Source organism: Falco naumanni, chromosome 6 (assembly GCF_017639655.2).
Source record: "Falco naumanni isolate bFalNau1 chromosome 6, bFalNau1.pat, whole genome shotgun sequence".
In the NCBI taxonomy this organism is placed as follows: Eukaryota; Metazoa; Chordata; class Aves; order Falconiformes; family Falconidae; genus Falco; species Falco naumanni.
Genome location: NC_054059.1, coordinates 40597533 through 40623603, shown reverse-complemented (window position 1 = coordinate 40623603; position 26071 = coordinate 40597533). Strand labels below are relative to the sequence as shown.

General features: G+C 41.7%; 1 protein-coding gene and 1 long non-coding RNA gene across 12 annotated transcripts in view; one reads left to right on the top strand and one right to left on the bottom strand.

Annotated features, from left to right (window-relative positions):
• Positions 1 to 9330: 9330 nt before the first annotated feature.
• LOC121090172 lies at positions 9331 to 20590 on the bottom strand. The gene is made up of 2 exons (XR_005828475.1): positions 12594 to 20590; positions 9331 to 10966 (listed from the first exon to the last, which is right to left on the bottom strand). It is a non-coding gene; the product is annotated as an uncharacterized LOC121090172 (long non-coding RNA).
• A 662-nt stretch (positions 20591 to 21252) lies between these two features.
• The window catches only part of QKI (QKI, KH domain containing RNA binding), a 159908-nt gene continuing 155089 nt past the window's right edge, over positions 21253 to 26071 (top strand). For 4 of the 11 annotated variants that reach the window (XM_040598387.1, XM_040598383.1, XM_040598395.1 and 1 more), the window contains exon 1: positions 21255 to 21996. In XM_040598387.1, the coding sequence (XP_040454321.1) occupies positions 21855 to 21996 (142 nt within the window). In that variant the 5' untranslated portion in view covers positions 21255 to 21854. Of the gene's footprint in view, positions 21997 to 26071 lie in introns of all 11 variants that reach the window. The other 7 variants (XM_040598388.1, XM_040598386.1, XM_040598391.1 and 4 more) reach the window with 5 other exon arrangements.

The window sequence follows — 26071 nt, the reverse complement described above, 5'->3', positions numbered from 1 at the left end:
TTGGTGTGCTAGGACACAGAGCCAGCAGGCTGTGTTATTATAACAGGCAGTAACTGTCACCCCAGAAATCTCTACATTTCTTTTGGTCTGGTGCAGTTTTACAGAACTGCAGAACAACTCTGGTGAAATCATGTTTGTGCCAGGAGATGCGAATGGATTGGAGGAACAGCAAAAAGAAGACGGGGGAGGAGAGGAAGCACTGAGCTCCACTTTCCACAGAATAAGGCCTCTGGAAATCAGATGGTGCCAAAATCTCTGCATTTGTTGTTATGTGTGTAAAAGGTCCTTTATAGTTCAGGCAAGAAAGATCCTTGCCCTGCCAAGCTTACATGTTAATTGAAACCTTTGTGTGTCCACACAACACAGTAAAATGGAGAGCTGTAGTGACAGTGGAAATACTATGACATTGGTTGGGTCAAAATATACATTTCCAAGAGTATCAGCCATGAGAAAAGGGTGGATGTTACTGCAGGACAAGGAGAAATGTGGCACAGGGAAGCCAAACGGAGAAGCACAGGGAGAAGAGCACCACAGGAGAAGCCTCAATAATTAGGCAGGAAAGAAATTATGCAGGAGCTTGGAAAGTCAGAAATTGTGAGATAAATGAAAAGAGACATAGCAGAACAGCAAACTGAGCAGATTTGATTGTTTGAATTACGTGTTCAAAGTTGGAGTAGCAGGTGAAAGGAATAAGAAAGACGTAGCCACCTGAGAGGTTTTATAGCGATCATCTGGAGCTCAGGGGCAGAAGGAAGGTGAGAAGTTGAACTGTGAAGTAGTAAAATTAAAGTTAAGGAAAGCTAAGGATGATTTGTTCTGGAGGTAAGCATGGCAGTGGAACATTAGGGTAAGTGGAAAAAAGGGAACCTGAGGATGTGTAATGTGTATTGTGGGGACAAAAGCATTAGAAAAGGGAGGAAAAATGTCCCTTGTATGAGGGAGAGCCGGGAATGCTAGACCTGGTAGTTTATCTATGTCATATAATAAACAGAGGAGTAGCAGAGGATAGAGGGCTGCCACTGCTTTTAATGGTATATCCTAATCTATAGGCAGTATGTAATCTCATAGAATGTATTTATGGGCTTGCTAGTAATGGAAGCACAGATAAAAACATTCAGCTGGAAAGTCATCAGCCCTTTATACTCAGCACTATAGAGGCAAAACAGGGAGAAAGTTTCAGTGATGTGTACCAGTGTACGGTCCAGCACCAAAAAAAGCTTAAAGAAAATGTGGGTTAACTTTTCCGGGAGGAACAGTTCTCTGGACATGGTGAGCTCTGCGCTGTTTTCAATGAATGAACGCATTCTGAACATGTCTGCAGTTACAAACTTACTTTTCCGCAGCACATGCCGTCATGCCTCTGGCACTCTGTTTATCGCCTGCTTACTGTGGCTGCTCTATCTCATTCACAATGAGTGTCCTTTGCCACCGCCCTTTGAATTCCTTTTGGGTTCATTTTGTTATTTGCTCTGGTTCTTTACATTTCTCTACTTCCACGTTATGCTTTTGCTGCTGCCAAGGTTTGGATGCTCTTAAAGCTGTATGCTAAATCCTTTATTTCCATCTATTCGGAAAATGTTTTCTTCTACAGGTGACCTGGCACCCACAGCGTTAGTTTGCTGCTTCCTGTCTGCTGTTTGCAGTGTGCTCGCCTTTTCCTTAGATGCATCACAGCTTCTGATGAATAGTTGTTTTTCTGGCAGCAAGAAAAAAAAAAAAAAAAAAAAAAAAGAAGGCCTAATTCCCATCTGCTGAGACTGAAGCTTTCTCTGGGAAGTGGTAAAGTCATCTCAGTAGTTTTTAAATGTTGGAAGACCTGACCAGGTTCAAGGGTAGTGGTGAGGGGAGAAGGGGAAGATACCTCTCTATGTTCTGACCCTGGGGGATATCCTTTGTGCATGTTATTTTTTCATTTACCTTTGAGAAATCAAACTGTCCAGCAACAGTGCCTTTTTCCCCCAATATTTTGAAGGATAGAGCCCAGGAGTGAGAAGCGCCTGAGTTACAGCCCTTTTTTCCCTTGCATCCCACTTCATCAAAGGCCTCATCGTGCATTGGTCACTTTGGTGTTCTAGTGGATAGAGTGGAAACACGCACATAGTCCGGCACTACATCCAAATTATTTAAAGAGTTTACCTACTAGGACATCATGTAGCATCCATTCTCTTCCACTGAGCACACAGTGACAGCCTGGGCAGTTCCACTGATTTTCATGTAGCAAAACCACTGCTAAAATGCAGAGTTTTCTTTGAGGTGATATAACTGGTTATATAGCGATATATTAAAAAAAAAAAACAAAACACTTCAATTAATTTCTTTCATAGTATGTTTGAGTGTTCCAGCTCTTATCTGCATGCATGTGCACTTTGTAAAAATTATTTTGTGCTTTTGATTTTTGTCTCTTTAAAAAGCTAGTCATGTCATGAAGAAATACAAAATGCTGAGTTTGAGACTCAGTTTATTTGCAGTAGTGATATTGTTTTCAGATGTTTTAAATTTTATGATTTCTATTGCTGTTTATTCTGGGGTCTTTTATTTCAGCATGTTTAAATACCTGATGTAATAGAAACAATAATACAAATGAAATATCTGTCATTTTCATTGTACAGGTCAGCTACCATTTATATGAGGCACAGTTTTTAAAACCTTTTAAATACTATCTTTGGAATTGTTGTTGGTGTTGTTTTTTAAGACAAGCCTCTTTCTAAGGGATATTGTAATTTTAATCATTGTTCTTGAAAATCAGGGATGAAATCCTGGCAGTGAATCAAAACATCCATTGATGTCAGGTGGGCTTGAATCTTCCCTCTAATTTAAAAAACAGTGCTACCTGGTTTTATGAACTGACTGCAGTATAAATCCACTATTGACTTTATGCTCAAATATTCTTACTTCTGAATTACAAGAACCTGAACAAAAGCAATCATTTGCTTCACATCCCATGACAGAAAAATAAGTCAGGCCAAAATAAGTCACACAGGAGAAAACTGAATCTACCGATACTCAGGAAACCATTTTGAGAAAATCAGATAATACCGCTGGTACAGATGCAGGCAAAGTGTTTTGACAGGTTGCACTCATGTAGGAATACTTGTTCTCTTATTTCTTGCTGGCAAGAACATCATCTCAGGGTAAGGAAAGCTCCTTGTTCTGCAGCCCTGGGCTTGTTCACAGAACAGCTATGGCACGATGTGAGATTTAAGGATCAGGTCACTACTTTATTTCACATCCGTTACTGGTTCCAGATGCAAACCCACCCCTCAACCCTTTCCTCTGCTTGAAGACACACTGGGTCCTCCTTTCTTCTCACAGGTCTTTCTGTGTGACTGTTCTCTCTGTCATCACCTCTGAAACCCAACCAGCAAGCCACCGTTCAATGCAAATCAAACACTCCATGTCTGAACTGGAACAGAAGCCTTTACGAGAAAAGATAATGAGGCCTCGTTCCTGGCAATTTTAAGCAAACTGTAAAAGCTTTTCTGTGGTGTAATTGGCCAAAAAGGGAGTGCAAGGGGTTCTGTGAATGAGTACAGAAGGCTTTGCCTGAAATCGCTAAGGGTGCATGCCGTATGTCGCTTGCTTCAAGGTTCCATAGCTAACCCAGCCGAGAGCTCACGTGGTGAAGCTGAACACCGTGCTGTTACTGGGTAGCTGCACAGCACCAGAGATCCCATTCTTGATCTCTCAATTTCTGCTTCATGCACAGGAGAAAAACCCAGACAAAACCCGTTCAGGTGGGGAGGACTGTCTTCAAATTTATTTTCTAATTCACTGCTAAAACCAGAAGCTTCCAACACATTTTGCTGCTTATGTAGCATTCTGTGAATGAAGATACCAACACCCAGAAGGTGTTTCTCAAGTTTCAAACCCAATTACTCTAAAAACAAAGCCTTTATTGTGTTTGGCTTGAAGCTAAATAAACTCGAAATTCAGATATTTTTTTGAAAAGAATGGTCTGTTAATTGGTTTTGAGGTTTAAATATTCAAGCTTGTTTATTTCTCCTGCTTCCTTAAACGGTGTTTCAGAAACATTCCCCTGTTATTACAGTCTACTAAATCAGACTTATCAAAAAGGAAACATTTATTGATATCTTGAGAGATGTGTGTGTCTAATTAAGGCTGTGTTGCTGTGCATATTTTATATTAAAGTGAACGTTTCCTGCAATTTGACTTTAATCAGGTCTGAAGGGCCTTAATAAGTGTTTGGCTTCATCTCTTATTTTTTTTCTCCTTTCCCCGGACTAAGCAAGGATGTACTGTATCAATTTGCAAAGTCACATCGTTTACCGTTGCCTGAGGAAGTTCTGCCACATGCTGTAGTATGTGTTCAATACGTTTGTCCCTGGAAATGTTGGCAGCTGATCCTAAATGCATTCTTGATGGAGCTGGTTGTAGATTGCCATTTTGCAGTGTGATTAGACTGCTGCTTTGCTTATTTCTTGTCTATTTCATCCAATTTTACTTGGCACTATGGTTCTAGAAGAAAAGAAAATATTTGCAGGTTTCTGAATTCCTGGTTTAGTTTGCAATTCACAAGCATTATTTTTTGTGGTTTTATTGTTGTGCAAGGTCCCTCTTTGTGCAGTTGCTGTTTACTTTCTTGTTTCACATACAGCTACCACTGTTAGAAAGAAATTAGATATCAAGTATGTAGCCATCAAAACCTCTGTCCTGTGCTTGGGTTCTACTTTTCTTGTGCCAGCCCTCACCTCTGTGGTTAACTTCATAAATAGTTTTGCCATGCTATAGCTTAAATGATACGGTATGTAACCTGATCTTAAAAGATAACTTAAAGAGAAACATCATATTTTTATATGTATGTGTATATATATATATATATATATATTCCTGTTATAACAGAAAGAGACTAGCTACTATTATTTTCTCTGTGAAGCACTATCAGTTTTGAGTGAAATGTTGTATATGCCTATGTGGAAATGTGTCCCAATTTTTAGAAGTGTCATTAATGATGCAAGAATAAGTATATCTAATTGCTTATAACATTTCTGTCAAATAGCTGTATAATAGATTATTATCTAAGTGTGCTGGCAGAGGGATGCAGTAATGCAGAATTCTTCTGCACAGTATATTTAAAAATATATATACACACACTCTACTACATATTAGTATACTTACAGATTCACACAGAAAAAAAATATAAAATATATATATGTGTGTGTGTGGAGCCAAAGGTTTCCTTTTCTTTTATCAGGCTTTTCTGAATTTTGGCAATCTTTTTGTTCCTACTCTAATTAGTAAACCATGTAATATCTTTAAATGAAAGTTATGATCTGACTGTAATAGATGGTTTACATGTAACAGGTGATTTTTACCAGTGATACCATAATCCAAATAGACTTAGCAGATAAGAAGAGGTAGAAAGGAAAAATAGTTATTCCTCATTAATGGGAACGCTTAAGGATAGAACAAACCCGTGCTTTCCTCAGACTCACAGGGGGAGCACGTCTGCACTGAGAGATTAGGCAGTTGCAGGGAGCACGTTGCGGTGTTGGTGCTGTTCCAGTGGTGGAAGAGCCCTGGGACAGTTTTCCCCAAGGCCAGCTAGCACTATCCTGAAGACTTTCTGGGCACTATTTGATAGATGACCACGCTGTGTTGGGTGGAATCTTAACATTATGGACACGGCCAGCCCAGGGTGCCTAGTGTTACAGTGACAGTCGGGTCCTGATCCTGTTTGGTTTACTTTTTAGAAGAGGTGCAGCCAGAAAACCTGTATTAAAAGTTGGCATTAATCCAGATTCCCTTTGTCTCATTCCAGCACCTTTCTAGATCATCACACTCATTTATATGACATTATTCTTAAAAATCACCCTGGTAAAATGACTAAGGCAGTATTTAAAAAACAAAACAAACCCTTTTATATTTCTCATACAAACATCACAAAATGTTGATTGATTTGTTTCCAGCTTTGATGATTTTATTTCTTTTGTGAAAACCAAGATGCCAAATGAAAGAAAGCAAAAGTGAACTTATTCAGAAATAAACTTTTAGAATGCTCCAAAATTAGATCATGTAATTAGCACTCAGGTTGTAAACATTAATATTTGGTGGAATTATACTTGTGCAAAAAAATTCAGTTCACTGAATTTTAGAAACACTAAAGGAACGATGCTTGAGGTTTCTGTAAGCTTTCTTCGTTGATTTAATTCTTGATATTCAACAGTTCTTAAAACCAAAAGTCTCACCCTTTGCTGAAAAAATCCTTGACAAACAAATTAGCAATGGTTATTGCTTAAAAATGGCTGAAATGGAACGATGCCAAATTATTGTGTTCTGATATAGGAAATATTTATTCTTCAAATGACAGTACAGGCTCCGTATTAGTTTATTCTGCATTCTTCTTCAAATAAGTCTGCAAGTTTTGTCTGTATCTTTTTTACCTTTCAAATAATTACTTTGTATTTATAAAGTCTGCAGAGTCTGCTGGCAAAAGTAACAGGTAGGAAAACAGTTATCAAACAGAAGCCTGTTTTTTTTGCCCTTCCCCTTTTACATGGAGAAATTCAAACAGGAGAAAGCAGGATAAGAAAAATACTGTGCTTGGAGAGGAAAATGCTCCCAAATCCACTTTCCTCCTTCTAAGTCAGCACTGTTGATATTGGAAGCTGCTTGCTTGGAAGAACAACTGCTAATCTCCTGATGATCTCTGAATAAATCTGGAGTTGATTTGTGTAAGAGAGAGGAATGATGATCTCTTTTACTCCACCAGCATCTCACAGCCTTCCTGTTGCAACACTCAACCCTCAAAGGGATTCTGTACCTAAGGTAATACACATATTTGTGTCTAGAGGTGGGCGCAGGTTCCTTCATCAATTAATTAATGAAGGTTAGGTGTTGGAAGGGTATTTCTGGAAACTAGATTTGCAGGGAGTCCTAATAGAACTAGGCTCATGAATCTGAATTATGAATCTGAACATTGCTTACACAGGAGAAGAAAAAGGTATGCATCGCCCATAGTAACTCGAGAAAATTTGTAGACCTGCTGCATCACTATTCTCAGAGATGATGAACCAACTTGTCCATATATTTTTCTTTTTAATGTTAGGGGAGAATGTCTTTTGAGAAATTTGTCTTAGGACATGCTATGCTAGACCTCTGAGCACTTTGGTAATTGTGGCTTCAGTACTTTGTAGGCTTTCTGTCTGCCAGGGGCTCAAGGTGTATCTATCAGCAGAAATTGAAGCATCTGTGCGTACAGGAGACAGACAATTTTCACGTTAGACATCTAAATCAGTTGTTTAGGCACCAAAGAGGAATACTGTAAGCATGTACATCAAACTCACAAAGAAAATGAATTGCCTTTCAGGTTCCCTTTCAGTTCAGTGCCATCCATGGAGATACACCTTCCGCCTGGGAGATGACTGTTACGCTAGTATGGAAACAGCTCGACTTCTTGCTTAGGCAGAGTGGCAGATTCCCTCTAGAATGCTGTGATTCAGCTGTAGGAAATTTCTTTTGAGAAGGGGAAAAAAAGGGTAAATTTATGCAGGAATCCATTCGGAAAAATCCCAGCCTAAAGATTAAATGGACTCAAGAAAGTACTTTCTTGAAAATACATGACTGCACCCCACTGCCTTCAGATAAAATGTGACAATGCTTAGAATCAGCCTTGGGAAAAAGGAAGATCGCTCATTTTTAGTGTTCACTGCAAAAGATGAGTGTTGAGAGAGCTTACCTGCAATTTGCAGTGGTGTGTGGGTTTATTATTTTTGTGATTTCTAAATTTAAGCAAAATTCAGACAGCGAAGAATAGCAAAAAATGTGAATTCTTTCACCTAGCAAACAGCTAACGGTGAGTTTCTGCTGTTGGAAATCTTAATGTCTGTTTGGTAATCCTGACAGCACTGTGATTTGGGTCCTTACAGTCAGTTCAATCAGTTCCATGTTTTTCCTCATGACCGTCCTCCCCCCGTCCCCAGGAATGAGGATTTTGCACTGGGACCTGAAGTCTGAATCCACTGTAGGACCCCGATTCAGGAGAGCGAAGAATGTGCTCCTACCCTGGGTTCTTTTTAAAGCAAAACTTCACAAGGCAGAAGACCGTTAGGTACGTTTGTGGTCTTACCTTTAAGAATCCACTGGAAGCGTTGCTATTTTATTTGTGCAATTGCATTTTGTGCATTTGCATCTGCTGGAAGCAGAGCTTATTCTAATAGGTTAGAAATCTGTGGATGCAAATGGGTTTCAGGAGAAGAAATAAGTGCTCAGCTTAGGTAACTAGTTTATATCTTATAATCTATTTAAAGAACTTTCTGGCTCCTCACATGGGTCCCTTTCTACATAAACTTCTGAGACCGGAGAAGGTGGCTTGTCCTTACAGTCAGTGAGCTGGGTGGAGATGCAGCTGCTGGGCACATGTGTACAATGTCTAGCTCAGCCTTGTTATCATTGCAAATTCTTGAATTTTCTGTGCCACTTCCTTTTGGGCAAAGTACGGATAATTGCCTTCCTCAGCATTAACATGGCACTCCTGTAGACTACAACCTCATTGCTTTTGGGGATTTTGGGTTGTTTTTTTGAGGGGTATTTTTCTGGTGTTATAAATGATTGACTGACATACCTCCTCCCGGACTTATACCTATAGCTCATTGACATTTCTCACCCCAAAAACCTACTTTAATGACCTTGGCTTGTATGCCACTTCTTTCCTCCTCTCTTTGGGGGTGCCAATAGCTTAAAGGGAGCCAAAAAAACCCCCTTACTCAAGCCAATGACACTTTTTTTTTTCCCCTGTCTGCCATATAAAAGTATTCTGCTATATCTGCCTCTACTACTACTGCATCACTCTCCTCAGCTCCTCTGTTCTTTGCTTCCAATTCTTCCTCCTTCAAAGCTTATTCAATTATCTCATCTCCCTATTGCTCTTTTCTTCCAACATTTACCAGCTTGATGCATTTTCTTCATTCACCTATTAATCTGCTGTGGCCCATACATGTATATATAGAAGGAAGCCTTCCTCTCCCTGCAAACCCACCCACATTAAAAAACAACAAACCGCCAAGCAAGTAATTACACAGACATGCAAGTAAGTTTCAGCAAGATCCCACATAAGTGCTTCAATTTGCTCAGGCTGGACCAGTCCAGGTAAGTTTGAAATCTCCCCAGTTGCAAGCCAAAAAAAGATATTTTTTTTTTGATCACTTTTAAGTTTAAAGGGTTTAAGTACTTCAACAATATCTAAAATTGTATCTGTGGCCACAACTGGCAATGTAGACTGACAGAAAGAGGGGGGGGGGGGGGGGGGGGGGGCGGAAGGTAAGAGGGAAAAGATGCAGGTTAATGGATGAAAGACTAAAAAAAGTGATGTGATTTCAGTTGTCAAATAGTAGTTTTTTGTTAATTTGTATACAGCTTTGGTGTCTTAGGATCTGATAAGCAAAATCTGTTTTACTTAACTCTTGGGTATCATAGGCAAAGTCACTGAAAACAACAAAGTATCTGAAGATCATAAACAATAACTTCAGAATAAATAAAATGTAGATAGCTTTAATGGATTTAATTCCATATAAAATTGAATACCTTGGAAACAAACTTCAATAAAAACATGAACATATTTATTAGGGCAATGTTTTATGAAATTCAGATAGGCATATTATAAATACTAAAACCAGAACCTAGACAGTGAAATACTATTGCACTTGAAGAGCTAAGACTTAACATTCTGCAATCGCTTCAGTAAATTTTTAACAGATAACACAAAAGCACATTTTAAGATCCTATGTTCTGGTTCACCAATGTGAATTTACTGTCCCACTGGTATGAGTTAAGGCCCTGTCTGCCACAGCTATGTGTGCATCGGAGAACAGAGATGATTAAAGGTTGAAGAAATGAGTCTTCTTGACAACACAGCATTAAAAGAATTAATATATCCATATTTCAGTTCTAGTATTTTAATGTAATATAGCCTTCCATCTATTACAAGCATGTTCCTTAAGTTACAGTTTTGAACTACCCATTCTGAAAATAAATTCATATTCTAGTATATCTAGCTATAATCTCAGTATATTCTATGTATTAAATTTAGGAAAAATGTCAGTTTAGTTTCCAGAAAAAACCCTGTTTCATAAAATCTAAGCCTCCTAAATAGAAGTACTGAAGTTAGCAAAATCATAGCAAAACCAACTTTATTCAATTATTTGACTTGTAGCTCAAATTAAATGATATTTTACTGCACCTTGTATCATACAAAAAATATGTATCATTTTTATTAGTACTGATATTAAAGGAAAGTTGTACAGGACTGAAGCTTTCCTTTTTCTTCATTACTGAAAATAAATCCAGTTAAGACTTTTTAGACAAGCTTTCCTTTTTCAATTAACATGTTTTATTTTAAATTTATTCAGAGCTGAAACAAGAGTTACATTTGCAGCTGAGGAAAGGAAAGATGAAACTTTGTTCTTTCTTTTGTGCTCAGCCATACAATTTATTTTTCTCCTGGCAACAGATTTTAAATCTGCCTTTTTTTTTTTTTTTTTTTTTTTTTCCATGGGAACTGTTTTAGCAAGGGCTGACATTAGAGCTGACAATGCTTTGTGTGGTTTTTTTTTTTCCTTTTGCCTGGTTTCTGTGTCTGTGTGTGCAGGCATGCATTCATTAACGTAATTCCTCAACATTCAACAAGAGTGCATCATAAACCACAGGAAAAAAGCCTCATAAATATTTAGATCCTCCATCTACCTTCCAAAACTAAAGTGAAAAAGAGTATTTAGTGAAGACTGGGTTTGAGTTCATCTGCATATGAACTGAAAGGGAGTACAAAAGGATGAAAAGGTGGTGGAAAGGAGCATACAAACCCCATAGTCTCCAGGGGGCCATTCATCTTGTTCTTGTCAATACAATCCCAGTCTCACTGCTTGGCTGTTTTCTGCGCATGACCCAACAGACTAGTTTTGCAAAGACAACGTTGCAAAGGATGTGTATGCTTTCTTCCTAGTTTTGTTCTACCCTGTAATTTTTTTGAGAGGAGAAGCAAAACACTTCACGTTTCGGAAGCTGAAGAAATTCAGAGAAATGCTTCTCTACTTGTTTGCAGTTCACACACTGACATACAAACTTAAAACATTTACATAAAAGGACACCTAGGTTACATGAAAAGCAGTTTTAGGTAGTTTGACAATTAATAAGAGGCAATGAGATCACAATGTAGTTTAAACCGTATTATCTGCTGTACAGCTAGTAACCCATATAATTTAGACCAAGTGCTGTATATATTTATATATATAACTCTACTATTTCTAACAAACACTGTCAAAACATCCAAAATTACAGATAAAAAAATATAACGACAATAAAATTTGGTATTTAATGTATTTTCATAATTGAATCATGTGGCTTTTCACATAATTGTTTAAGCTGGAGGGGACCTCTTGAGATCATCTAGTCCAACCCCAGGTATGAAATTCTGAATTTTTTTGTATTTTTAAACCTGAGGGAATCTGTAATACTTTCCTTTTTTTTTTTCATGATTTAAGATCAAATTATTTTTGAAGGATTACATCACACTACCTACATGCAATGACTTGTGATCTACAATTGCTGTGCTTGGGTATCCTTTTCAGCTAAAAGGTCATGAAGGCCACGAACCAGTTAAGTCTGTAATTAGACACAAATAATGATTCACACATAACAGAATTCTTGATCATAAGCAGCCAAAAGGGCAGGTTTTTGATTGCTGCAAGGACAAAGTTAGAATGAAATAATGTAACTCAATTCCTTAAGCTCCACATCAATCATATGAACTGCATTACAGGAGAATTACATCAATACTATATGCAAAATGGTCATTTTAGTCACATAATACATTTACAATATTCGCTTATCTTACTATATTGCTAATCTACTATTTTGTACTTGTGATAACAGAAAAGTCCAAGTGTACTTCTTTCAAATTGATCTCTTATTTCAGTTTCTTAAATGAACTCAGTGGGGTTTTCTTTTTTTTCATTGGTTTTTATTAGCAGACAACCCCAAAACCCTATTACTGGAGCAAAATAGTGAACACATCTGGGCATGTGAGCTGCTATGACTCTCCCACTAATCACCTGTCAATCTAATACAAAGGACTCCACCTACACTGACAAACTTCTAATGAAGTACCAAGATACATCTGCAGCCAGAGGGATAACTGATTTCACTACTAAACCGTAAGATAGGTGCTTACAAACTTCAAAATGGGAAAAAAGATCAGTTATGCCTCTAGTAATGAGAATCAGACGAATACCTATAAGCTACCTGGAAGGAAAACCAAGGTAGGAATGGATACTTTAATTGACTGGCGAAGGGGAAGCCCACCTTCTGGCTTGAAAACTGGCTGCCCATGTGATGACTTTTTAAAAGCAAGTAGAAAAATTCTAGAGATGGGGAAATGCTTTACATCAAGCAGTGCTGCCTCCACCTCTAACAGAGAAGTGGTTTGCCCGCTTCCCATATAACAGGGACTTTCCAGACCTTTCTAGGGTGGGAAGAAGGCAGACTGCCCTACTTGGATTACTTAATACCTGCCTTCATGGTGACCTTCTTTAAGTATTGCTACACGAACTGGCTGGCAGTGTATACTCTATTGAGAAACCTACTTTTGCATTTCTCTGCTCCTTAAGCTGATAGGGTAACGGTTCTTCAGTCCCATCAGGATTTGGAGTGTGCACTAAACCCAGAAAACTGTCACACTTGTTCTGTGAAAAGAAACCCCTGTAATCAATGTAATTTAATAACCTCTCTTTCATAGTTTAACAAGTTATGTAAATACCTGAAAGGTGAAACTGTCCATGAAACTTTCAAATATGTATTTTTTAACGAATAGAATACTCTAAGAGATAAATGTAACTTTTCAGTGATCATCTTTATTTATAAATGACACAATTCCATAACATAAAGCTGCTAATAAAGAAAGTGGACTTAAAAACTTTTACAAGTTATAAGAGAAGTTGTAGCATGTACATGGAAACTTGTCATGTTCTAAATGAACAGAGTACTTAAAGAGTTACGTGAACTGGATCTGTACCAGTCATTTGAACCTAAAGGAAATTTCCGTTCCCTGTATTTCAGTCACAATCAGAGACCACACACAAAACATTTCAAACTAAGAATAATACAAATTTATGAGAATTTGACAGAAGGCTCAAAAGTGTAACTTCCATACACTTCAAATTCAGCTGCAGTGATTTTATTTTTTTTATCACACCACTGTATCGAAATCTGGGTGATTACTCCATTTTGCCTCTGCACCATAGTGCACTTTTCAGCCTACTCCCTTGCCCCTCTACTCCGTGTCTGTCCAACACCATGACTCGATGAATGTAGAATACTAACGCATTTCTGAAAGCCGAAGCTAGGGAACAACTGCATTACCTTCAACTGAGTAACTTAGTTCATGTCAAGGTCCTGAACCCAAGCTGTGGTTCAGACTGGTCTGAGAACAGAAGTGGTTAACAGGAAAACATTTCTGCATGCTTACAGTGAGGTTCAGCTGACAGCTCAACGGTTTGCAGTGGCCGCTCCAGACGTCCAAAAGTGTAAGACACCTGCACAGAGCTGGCAGATGTGATAAAGGAACTATGAGAGAAAAGTGATCTTTTGGAGGTTCAAGAGGAATACCATAAGGTAAGTGAATCCCACCCTTTACCGCGCTGATAAGCTTGTAACAATGAATTATCATCATCAAGCAACGAACTCATTTTAAATAATAATCAGACACAGTATTAGCTCAATAAGATCATATGATCTTTTATGAAGTGACTGTAGCTCAAAATGAGTCAGAACTCCCAGATTAGCTAGCAATCCAGAAACGTTCACCTTTTGGCTTTGAGCCCAGGAGCTGTGTTTTACTGATTGTTGTGACTTGTCCTCTGAGCTCCGGTGACAGTCAGACAGGGATTCAGGATGCACCAGCCTACAAATGCCAACAAAGATGGCAGGAGAATTGGGATACTTCCTGTTTCTATCAGGAAATCCTGAATTTATCCAAGTGCTTAAGCAATAATTCTCTGCAATTTTGTAATGGCTTTCATCCAAGCAACTTGGAGTACTTTATTACAAAGCGCTTCATAGCTTCTGAAGAGTACCAAAGTATGAAACGGGCTGTGGGGCATGTAACTACAACTTACGTGATTACTGTATTCCAGGGAAGACCTGCCACACTCAACAGAAAGACTGCAGGTAGGAGGAACTAATAGGAGACAGTAAGTCATTCATGAACAAAACAAAGTTCAGGCTATCTAAAGTGAAAAAGGATCATAAAAAAATACTAAGAGATTGACACTGCTGTTTCCTTTCAGAGAAAAGTCACAAATACCCATGAACAGGTAGAGGAGGGAGCCGGCTTCTGGGGCTACTACAGCACTGGGGCACAGTGGTCTTCATGTGGGTAGTCAACAACCACTGTAGCACTGCTCTCTGTCCTTTGCTTTCCATGAACACTGCTGAACGATTCTGCCTCACCTCCAAAAGCTTGTAAGATTCATATTGCTTGGCCCCTCTCTCTTCTCATAGCTTTAACTCCAGATACTTCTCTTCACCGTTAAATCACGAAAAAGGATTTGTATTTAACAAAGGCTTGGAAAATACGAAGTATTTTGAGGAGGGGGGGGAAAGATTTCTTATCAGGAAAAAGATTCTAGATTTTTCAGCTGCTTAAATTTATTACAACACTCAACCAATACAGATGTTTCTTGCTCATTACCAAAAGATTTTTAAAAATGCAAAGTTTTCTTATAATTTGTTTTGATGTTTTCTGTCCAGCTAAATATAAGCTCCTTGGGTAAGAACTGCTGCTCTTTGAGTACTGAACATGAAGAAGCATAAGCAACACACCACTAGCAATCCCTCAGTGTATGTCAATATACATACACATTTGTATTTCTGATATGTAAAAAGGAAAAGTTAAATTAATGCATTAGTTACATTTTAAGCTCTACTTGGTTTTACTAGTCATTAAGAGGAATGGTTAATTTAAATCTATTTACAAAGGCTGAAAAAATTTAATTTATATTCAACAGTAACCAACTTACCATGGTATTTTACCAAAAGATGGTGCTCCTGAAAAAGCAGTTCCTTTAAAACTTTAACTGTCAGCTCTTTGCCACTGTGGTTGCCAAAATAAATCTGTAAATTTCCGTGACATGAACTTTGTATCTTTTATTATTATTAATCTTACAGTGAAGGCAGAAACACTTCTCACTATGGTAAAAATACTTCCAATTACCTATTTTACACAGAACTATGTCTTGAAATATGGTATTTTTAGTTACACGTTGCAAACAATAAAAGCTGCTAAGGGCACTACTGTAGCTGAGGTGACTGCATCAATTAAAATGTACGATGTTATCCTGGATAGTTTTAAGGTTAGACATCTAGTACAAACTGGATAGAAGGTAAAAAGCCAAGTATATCTGAAATAACGTCTAAGATATCCTTAATATCCTTTATTTGCAAATATCCCAATTACCGTAGTCTTTTGAACTAGAATGTGTGTTAGCTGGACTCCCACGCCAGGTATTACATTTAACAATGGCCAATTCAGTGACTCCACAGAGTTAGGCAGCACTTACAGTAAAACATACTCACTGCTGCTCCCACTTTTGCAATGTGTGGCACAGGCTGGCTCACAAAGTATTTCCATACATGAGTTTTCCAAAAGGGACAGGCCAGAAGCCATTTTAAATTCTCTGCTATGCAAGTCCGGAGCTGTATAACAAAGGTAGTAGTACTAATTTTATGACTGCACAGGCAGAAAGTGTAGTACCTAACACACTAACTGAAGCTATAGGGCTATGCATGGGGTTAGAAACACTCCAAACACATGTGGTGTACTTCAAGAGATTATTTGGCTTCTTTCAGTGAGCTAGGAAGGGTATCCATTAGTTATGATCCAACAGTAAAATGCACCAAAATAATGCAAGTGTTTTTAAATTACAACACGTAGGGAAGTTTATGAGCTCAGAGGTAAAACATACCTTCAAAATACAGGATTCAAGTACGTTCTGTGAATAATTAGTTTTTCCCCTCATAGCTTTTAAACTTAAAGTGCTGTTATGAACCAAATGATAAAGTGGGTGAATTTTACATTTACAATGTAGTACCTTGATTTAGTTTTATTACTCTATTTGCTGTTAAGTTTTTCTTTTCTATGTTTTCTCAGGTTGCTTTTCTTTCCCTCCTCCTGTTTTCTACCTTTCTCAGCAACATTGTAGTAAAACTGGCATACATGAGACTTCATTTTCATCTCCTCCTGAAAAGCGTGAAATGAAATCAATCTCAGCTTTGGTTTTAATGCACAGAGATTTCTTGGGAGCCCAGAACTACCATCCTCTCTAGGCACACACACCTTTTCTTGTTGCTATTATGCCATCTTTTCCGGAGGAAAGCCCACATAGTGGTACATAAAGAAACCACATGTACAGACATTACTTACCCATGGAAATTACCTACTTAAAAATCCTATCTGCTAGGTGATTAATCTACAGCAATCTTGAACACTGATGTAATACATTCAACTCCATATTGATTTACATCTTTTCCACGCATAACCATGACTATTTGGTAGTTAGATAAAAAATGAAGTCCAACACAGAGATACCCATGCCCTCCTTAACTACTGAGAGTTAAACAAAATGCTTAATGTTTTATGAAGCAGAATTTAGGCCCCTCCATCCTATCTGCGTAACAGTACCCTATCACAGTAACTTAAGGCATATGGAATACATAACTCACTAAGAAAACAGCCAGGCATGTGATATTTATATCAGACCATCAGGTCAAAGACAGAAAATACATTTTTGTTTGACTTAGCAACTTAACTGCATAATTAATACACAGCCACAGGAACAGTGAGAATGCAGCTCTTCCTACTCTTGTCTAAGAGGATGAATCACAAAGACATCTCTTCTTTTGGCTCCTTTACTCCAACCTGAGGAATGGCCAGTTTTAACAGGAGTGAGTGATACTGTCAGTTACTACACCCTTCTTCACAGCTGTACAGCTTGAAGTACCCAAGTGTAAAATATACAAATCTGAATGCTTCCAGACTAAGGTATGCTCAAAACCTGTATCTTCCATTTCTTCAGCGATCACTTAGCATCAATAGAGGACAAATTTAGGCATTGTCTCTTAAGATCACACACAGAATTCAGAAATGTCCATCCTTAGACTATGAACAGTATGTCATCTGCTAATTACTTTGAATGATGCACTACTATAGCTTCTGTTTGAAAAGTTACCTGGCAGACTGGCTTAATGTCAAAGGAAATCCATTTTTGATGTCAGATACCACAGAATTTCTATGTAATTCGTTCCTGAGATTTTTAGTCTGGCTCTAGACCTTATTCTGTTCACATGTTAATCACCTTGCAGAGATGAATGAATTTCAGATATTCATCTGGTAGTGGCCACATCTGACTACTGCATTACAGTTATAGCAGCTACAACCTTATACACCATGAACGATTCAATACTGAATCACAAACACAGTATATTTTTCTCAAGTGTCTGTAACAGGTAAGTGAAGAATTGGTTCTTTCCCTGAAGAAGAGTAGCATAGCACATTGGTACCTTCCTCTTACAGACAGCATGGCAGAAGGCTGATGACATCCAACTGTATATGCCTGCGATTTGGTCAAAGATGCTGGAAGTAACAGCCAAAACTTTAACTAGAACAGTATGCTTCCCAGTAGTCCTCAGCCTTCAGCATTCCTATTTCCCAAGGTGGTATCAGCTATGAACATTAAAGCAGTAATTGAATTTGCTTTTTATGATCATTGCAGGCCTTTACTGTAACATACAGAGGCTGCTGCTGGCATTATCGTAATTTTTCTTACTTCAAGATTAGATTAATGCAATAAAACTTCACTGTAAAAGAGAAGCTGTTGCAGAATACTACAGGTTACAAGATACAAGAAGGGCTACATAGGTGAAAACACAAAAGTTCAAGATAGGGACCTTTAATTGCATCTAGACAGAAGTTAAGGCATTGGGTAGTTAGTTACCTAACAAACAGGATTTGGTTACCTTGAAACAAACCAACCTCTCCCCACTCCCCGCCCTTGCCCCATCAATACCACACAACCACTCCCCCTTATCCACAGGACCAGTTTACCCAGCCCTGTGTGTATCCCCCCCACCTCCCCACCCATTTCTTCCCCCATGGGAAAACTGCAAATTTCAACACAGTGCAAAGAGTATTTCTAGCACCTCTAGATCAGGCTGTAGACACACCAGTCTTGATGGGAGATAAACGTTCTCACAGCTCTTTAACCAGAACTAATTCAACTTTAATCTCCCATGCACTCTTAAACCAGCCTTTCCTGGGATATGGAACTGTGGGAAGGTAAAGGCTGAGAGAAGAACATAAGATACACTGAGAGGAGCTTTTAGGTAGCTTTCTTGTTTTTACTGTGTACTTGATGAAGAAATGTATCATGCTGATTCACTTATTTAAAACTAATGTTATCTGTATTTTGTTCAAGCATTCAGCTTTTTCAAGGGCATTTTCCCAAAGATTTAAATTGGAGTCCTTAAGTATTTAAGAAAAACTCTCATCCATGATTCTTCCATAAGTCATTTATGGCTAATTACATGGGGAGCTTGAGCACACAGCTTTGCCTCAATTTCCATACTGTTCAGACTGAGAAAATACTTCATGTTAACACAGAGGAAACTAGAGCCTGGGTTTTGCATAGCACTGCATGAGTGATTCCTCAATAACTGCTGGCGTGCATCTTCTTTCTCTCCAATAAATAATGCAGAATATCTTAGGATAAGCTGTATCATTCCTATTAGAAGGTAAGACAACTGATAGGTAGGGGACAACAACTTGTGTGGGTGTTTCTTACCTTGTATTGTCTGCTCGTATTCAAACACTGAAAGTACCTTACAAACAGGAATCAATAATGAAGTGGTATGAGAACACCAGATCTGCTGGAAAAAAGTCTCCACATGCTATTTTTACTGTGAGAATCAGCAGTCCGGAACAATTATTCTAACATTATCTAAGTCCATCTGATTTTAAGATGAAAGCCTGCCGTCTGATGGATGCCCTTAATCAAACTGAAGCAATAGCAAGTTTTCACACTGGTTAAAAATTAGCAAATAAAAGACTACAAAAATGCATCATCTTTTCAGAATGAACTACAATAAATAACAAGGATGGCAATTTTGTTAAGCTTATAAGGTTGTTCCAATTTTAAAAGGGGGTTGAAAAAAGAGTAAATGCAATCTTGTTACTAAATAGAAACTGTATTGTTTCATCATCCACAGCCATACTGCAGCGTGCTTTGGGCATGCTATTGATGGACTAGAATCTGTATTAGAAAAAATGGTTTGTAACATTGCTGCTCCTTCTTTGATAACAAAGATAATATTTTATTGCTGATTACACACTTATAAAATGATGGAAGCAGTAAGCCTGACTTATCTTGCAGAAGTCATTAATTTTTATCTAATGTAAACAGAACCCTGACATGAAATAAAAATTCTCACATGCAAATAATGAGTTCTACATGTTTGCAGGGGAAAAATACAATGAAGACTAGAAGAAATACAATAATGCATGACATTTTTCCCATTACGAGAACTACACTTTCTCATCGTTTTTTGTCAACGTGCACCTTTGAAGAAGGGTAGAACACCACTGCTTGGCAGCACCCGATAAAACTGCTCGCGTATCACGATGACAACGTCTCTGCTTCTTTTTAGTTTTTAGAAACATCGTTCATTGCGATTAACCTAGTATTTAAAGCTTCTTCAAATACTGTGCTTCAAATGTATGAAAATCCATTTGAAGTTTTACAGAACTTCAGGCGAAAGCTAACTTTAGTCTTATTAAAAACGACCGTTTTCAGCGAACTAGACGAAGCATGAAGCGATTTTTACCTAGTTTTATAACGTAAATTCTACCAAGCTACTGCAAATTGCAGCGAAGCTTTCTCACGACTTCCTAAGTAGTAAAAACCAAGCCAGAACACCCCGCAGCTGCGCGGGGAAGGAGGATACGTACAAGCAACCGCGCCGCGCTGCTTCGCCACCGCGGCTGTAGCGGCCCGAGCACCGAGCGGCGGTTCCGGTGGCCGGATGCTGCTGCTCCCGTCGCGTCGCTATCCACAGCGTCGCCCAGCCGCGGCTGCCGCCAGCACACGGGCTGCCCTACCAGCACGGAGGGCGCCCGCCCCAGCCAGGAGGGCAGTGCCGCGAAGGCGGGCGGGCCGCAGGCGGGGGCCGCCGTCCTCTCTGCGAGGCCGAGCGTGCGGGGGAAGGGGCGCGCGTAGGGCCGGGCCGGGCCGGGGCCGCCCGCACCGCTCCCCAGCCCCGCAGGCCCAGCGGCGGGCAGCCCCGCAGGCCCCGCACCCCTCCGCCGCCGGGACGCCGCTCCCACAGCACGGCGGCGGAGGGGGCGGGAGAAAGGGGAGTGCAGCCCCCACCACCGCCGCGGGCCGGTCACGGCTCACTGCCGCGGTGCCCCCCGGCCCCTCCGCTGGGCCGCCCGCTTTACCGATTGGAAATCGCTCCTCGCGCCGCTCCGCCACCCGCGCCGCCCCCCCGCCCGCGGGCGCATGCGCGGCAGCCGCCCGCGCCCCCCCCCCGGCCCCGCCGCTCGGCTGCGCCGCTCCGCCGCGCGGGACCGCGGCCACGCGAAGCGCCGGCGCTGTTGTAAACAGCGGATGCACGCGCGCCTCTGTGGGGCTCGCCCCGCCCCCGCGGGGCACGTGACCCGCCGCCCCCCCCCCCCCCCCCCCCGCGCGGAACGGGCGAAGCCGCGCGGCTCTGGCTGCTTAGTGGAGCTCTGTGCGCGCGCGTGCTCCCGCGGGGCGGGGGTGGGGGGAGGCGCGCGGGAGTAGCTCGCGATGCTGCGCGTCCGCACGCAGACGCTTGCAGGGGGGCGTGGTCGGTAGGGGGCGGAGGAGGCGGCGGAGGAGGACAGCCCCCTCCGGCCCGTGCGGCGCCCCCCGCACCCCCGCCGCGCCGGGCCGGGCCCTAGGAGCGGAAAGGGAGGGAAGGCTGGCTCCGCCAAGCGGCGCTGCCTCCGCCGCCCGCCGAGGAAGGGCCGCCCCGCCCTGGGCCCGCCCCCCGGCATGTCCCCACCCCGCGGGCCCTGCCCCCTCCCCTCCTGCCGCCGCCGCTGCTGCTGCTGCTGCCAGCGCAGCCTGAACTGAAGCGAACTCCGGAGCGAACTGAGGAGAAGTGAGGAGGCGGCGGCGGGGCTGAGACTCACCAGCCACAGGCAGCGGCGGCGGGAGGGCGGGCGGGCGGGCGGAAGGCGGAGAGGAGGACACGCCAGGCGCAGCGCGGCGGCAACAACAGCGGCGGCGGCGCCGGCGGCAACAGCGGAGCGGCACCGGCGGCGGCTCCTTGGAAGCGGCAGCCGCGCCAGCAGCGCCCGCCCGCCCCGCTCGTCCCCTCCCTCCCCCGCCGCGGAGACAGGGGGCAGCGCCGAGAGGAGAAGCCGGGCTCAGCGTGTGTGTGCGCGGGAGGAGGAGGAGGAGGAGGGGGGCGACACCGAGGACTGCGCCGGCCGAGGGCGCACGGAGCAGGGAAGCGGCGGCGGCGGCACCACCGAGAGGCGGCGGCGGGTCCTTGTGCCCGGGGAGGAGGGCGCAGCCCGCACGGGGGTTTCTACCGAGTTTCCTCTTTTTTTCGGTCCCTGGGACTCGGCGGCGGGTCTGCGTTTGCCTCCGGATTTGAATCCTCCTCCTTCTCCTCCTTCCTCGGGGAAGCTCCCCTCCCCGCCCCCTCCCCTCCCCCACCGCCTCCCTGCCCGCCCGGATCCAGCCGGGCGCCCCGTGCCGCGGTCGCGTTGCTCGGCGGAGCTGCTGCGGGCGCTCGCCGTCTCTGCGCGGGCTTGGAATATGGTTGGGGAAATGGAAACCAAGGAGAAGCCGAAGCCGAGCCCCGATTACCTGATGCAGCTGATGAACGACAAGAAGCTGATGAGCAGCCTCCCCAACTTCTGCGGGATCTTCAACCACCTCGAGAGGCTGCTGGACGAAGGTAAAAGCGCTCGCCTGGCCGCCCCCTCCCCCGCCCTGCCCTGCCTCCCCCCCTACCCGGGCCTCCGAGCCGCTCCCGGGATCCCGCTCGGCCCCCCGCCCCAGCCCCGGCCGGGCGGCGGGGGGAGCCCGGGGCCTGTTTCGCTCTCCTCGCTGTTCTCCGCACGCACTCGGCCCCCGGCTGGGGTGCCTAAAACAAAGGGGAAGTGCGGGCTCTCCCCGCCCTGGCTGCCGCCGTGTGCTGCCGGGGGACTCGGTGCGCGAGTGGGAGGGGGAAGAGGCAGCCCTGGCCGCGCAGGTCCCCGCTCTCCCGTGGGGGTGTCTGTCTGTCTCCTTCCCCCCCCCCCCCCCTTCCCCTCCCTTATTTTTGCCTTTTTCCCGTCTCCGCACCGTCTCCTAAAACCGGGGGAAGGGTAACTACCGCACGGAGGGGAGGGAGCGAGGAGAGGAGCTCAGGAATGTGCTCTGGGGGAAGGCAGGGAGGAGGGGAAAGGCTGGCTGCTGGCGGCGCTCCCCTCCCGCGGCGGGGAGCGGGGTCCTGCGCGGCGCCCTCCGGGGAGCGCTCCGCGGCCCGGCCGGCGGGCCCCGGCGGGGGGGCGGGGGGTGGGAGGGTGTTTGGTTTCGAGATTTGGCCGTTCTGGAAGCTGCTTGAACTTGAATGACTAAGGCGGAGGGGGCTGAGCTTTTTCTTCAGCTCCAGCTCTACCCCACCCCAAACTGGCCACAAACTAATTATAATTTTCCTACACTGCAAGGGAAGCGAACAAATTTTTCTTTCAGCTGTCCTTACCTTTTAAAGAAACTAACTTGAAACACTCCTGCGTGACTTTAGTGAAGGGGAAAAAAAATAATTTACGGAATTGCCTCGTCTTCTACTGCCACTCGTCCGCTGCCGCCCCCAGCCCCGCAACCCTCCTGCCTCGGAGGGGCGAGGCGCCCCCCCCCCCCTTTTTTTTTCTCTCCTCCTAAATAGCTCCCTTTAAGGTTGAGTTTTTACAAACAATCAATCGCGTTTTAGAAGGAAAAAAGGAGTATGCTGGGAACTTCATGTGTCCCATACATGTTGCAGACCCACTGTGTTAAAAATAAGGCGAAACTGTTGTTTTTACTATTTTAAATTATCTTTAAGCTTGGATTCACAGGTTTGCTTTCCTTGCTGAAAGCATTTCCTTTCTCACCACCTTAAACCTAGGCTTTCTGGAGAGTTAGAGAGACCAGTTTGTTTAATCGTGTTTGGTAGCTTTGTAGAATATGATAAAGCTGTACATTAATCACACCGTTTCAGCTTATTGGGTTTCTTAGCATGAAATACTGAATTTCGAGATTTCGAGTTAGGATTCTTGTTTGTGGACGTATTCCTCATTGTTAAAAGAAGTTTGGGAAGTTGTTGACCTCTGAAGATGAAAGCGCTGGTTATATTTGGTAGAAAAAACTCCCTGCCCTCTCCCAAGACTGTAAGAATGAGATAGTGACTGTAGTACAACAAAAAAACAGCATATCAAGAAAATGCTGCCTTCTGAAATAAATGATAGAGGAGTAAAAAAAAAAAACCAACACGGTGAAGAATACTTGAAAGATGGACTGTGGGATGTGATATAATGGGAAATTCTATTTTTAAAGACTCTAGGTGAAGTTTAAATTTATATTGGAGAAAATACGGATGTGAAAAGTAAAACTATGTAAAACTTACGTTCTTGGTCACCACAGCAATCTCTTCAGAATAGTTAGATTTGCAATAAGTATCAAGAAGAAACTTGACTGAGAAGACTCCTTTTTAGCACAGATGAGCCTCCCAAAGGCTTGGTATCGGATTTTTAAATTCCTGAATTTTGCCAGAGGAGGCCTGAAACCTTTTTTTTTTTTTGTTTGATGTCAGAGAACGAAACAAAGGGAAACATTTCCCCATACAAGAAGGACGCTGAAAAAGAAATGTCTGAAATCCTTGCATCTTTTGATATATTTTTTAAAAATTGAAAGCTCTGGAAATCTGTTTTGTCAAGTATTGGAATTCCAAAATGAGGGCTGTGGAGGCTGTTGCTGAAAAAAGTTTAAGGCTTGTATTGGAGCTATTCCTCACACTCTTCTTTAAAAGAAAAATAAAATACAATCTGTGTTGCTAACTAGTTTCAGGAAGAGGTCTGCTATCCCTTTAAGCATTTCTGCTTTTCCTGTTTACGTTGGCAGTTGGGTGGAAGTATTGTGGAGGCAGAAAACTTTTTGGAATGTTGAAAAAAATGCTTCATGCAAATCGAGTAAATTGCTTCAAGACTTCAAAATTTGAACGCTAAGGGGCGCCAGTTATTTTTTTTCCGAGGCGTGAGACTGGCCTCTGAACACCATTACTGACTTGAGTAGTGAAATTAACAAATCTATTAGAAGATAACAAAAAACGACAAAGTACTTGTGGATTTGTGTGGGTATCTATATTGGCATGGACTTACATATATGTATGCTTACACGCAGTATTACATGGGTGGAATAGGCAATAACAATGAACAGTTGAGAAGTTGGAACAACTGTTGTTCTGTAAAACATTTATCCTGGTTACCAAAGAGGCACCGCGTTAAATATCTTGAACTGTATGCTGCACTGACATCACCAGAAGGGTTTAGCAGTAGCAAACTGTTGGTTTCCCAGAAGGGTCTGCAAGATTTAGAATGCTTACTTTAAAAGTATAATATTTAATAGTTTCATTAATTGTTTCATGGCACCTTTGAGAATACCAAATATTAGGGGCAGGTGTGTATATATACAGGTTTATATGTATAATTTAAAAATAAAACTACAGTGTTCATGTTCCCTCTTTGCATGTACACCCCCACCCCCCATTTGGTTTGCTGCTTCTAGCTTAATGTTGTGCTTTTGGTAGGTGGGGTGGGTTTTTTTGTTTGTTTTTTTTTTTTTTTTTTTTATTTACTCTATAACCTTTTTTCTGAAGGTTTTGTTTATGCTTGAGAAGAATAATATTGCGATCAGCCTTTGTCTTTTTATTTTGTGCTGATCAAATTGAAGAAATAAAGTCATAACACTAAGAATTTGAGGAAATAAAACATGGGATTGCTTTCTCTGCTGGAATGCTAGTCTTTTATTTATTTATTTTTACATGGAAGTATTTAAAAACAAAACTCAAATGGGTTTCTGTTGTGTTTACTTCTTGTAATTATGTGCAACGAGATAGGAATGTACCTGTTGGTTTAGGTGAGCAGTACATCTAATACAGTTAGGTTTCAGAATGTGGATCTACTTTTTTGGCCTGTTTTGGTTCTGTGTGTGTTCTCCAAAACAGGTTTTCCTTTCTGAACTTATACTAGTGTTCGATATTTTAAAGTTTTGGTGCTTAACTTAGTAAATAGTCTCTGCCTTATGGCATTTGGTTTTGAAGATCCACTTAAATGTGAGAAGTATATGAAGGATTTTTTTTTTTAAAAAAACCAAACTATTTTATAGTAAAATGTGAAAGTCAGTTTTGTTTAGGTTACAGATATTTTTTACATATGTGTGTTTTAAACTTCTTATGTGTGAATAAGGCTTTTGTGGATTAACAAGGATGTTTAAAATGCACGTCATAATAACTAGGAAGCTGGATTGTTTTTATCAGACTAGTGCAAACCTGTGGGAAGAGAGGGCTCTTCCTGAATGTGGAATAGGCTGTATTTCCTGTAATTGTTTGCACCATCAAATGTGACCTGATTTTTTTTTTTTTTTTTTTTTCTGGTGTGTGTGTGCTTCAGCTTCTCAGATACTTTTACAATTCTAACCCAGTTTGGTTTTTTTCTGACAACTTGCATACTTTAATGGTTGTCTTTGTGGAAAATGAATAAAAGTTTTACCTTTTTTTTTTCACCATTTAAAAAAAAATAAACTGGATGTTTCACACTCTGTGGTTGCACTCTGACCTATTGAAATTAATTTTTTTATTCTTTCAGGAGATTGTGAACAAATATGTGTAAACTGTTAACTTAGATCTCAGTAGTATAATTTTTGTATTTGTGTTTTGTTTTCCTGAACCTGTAAGTAGTCAGAATGTTGTACCTGATTGTAATGTACACAGCTCAAACTTGTGGCCTGAACTTTTT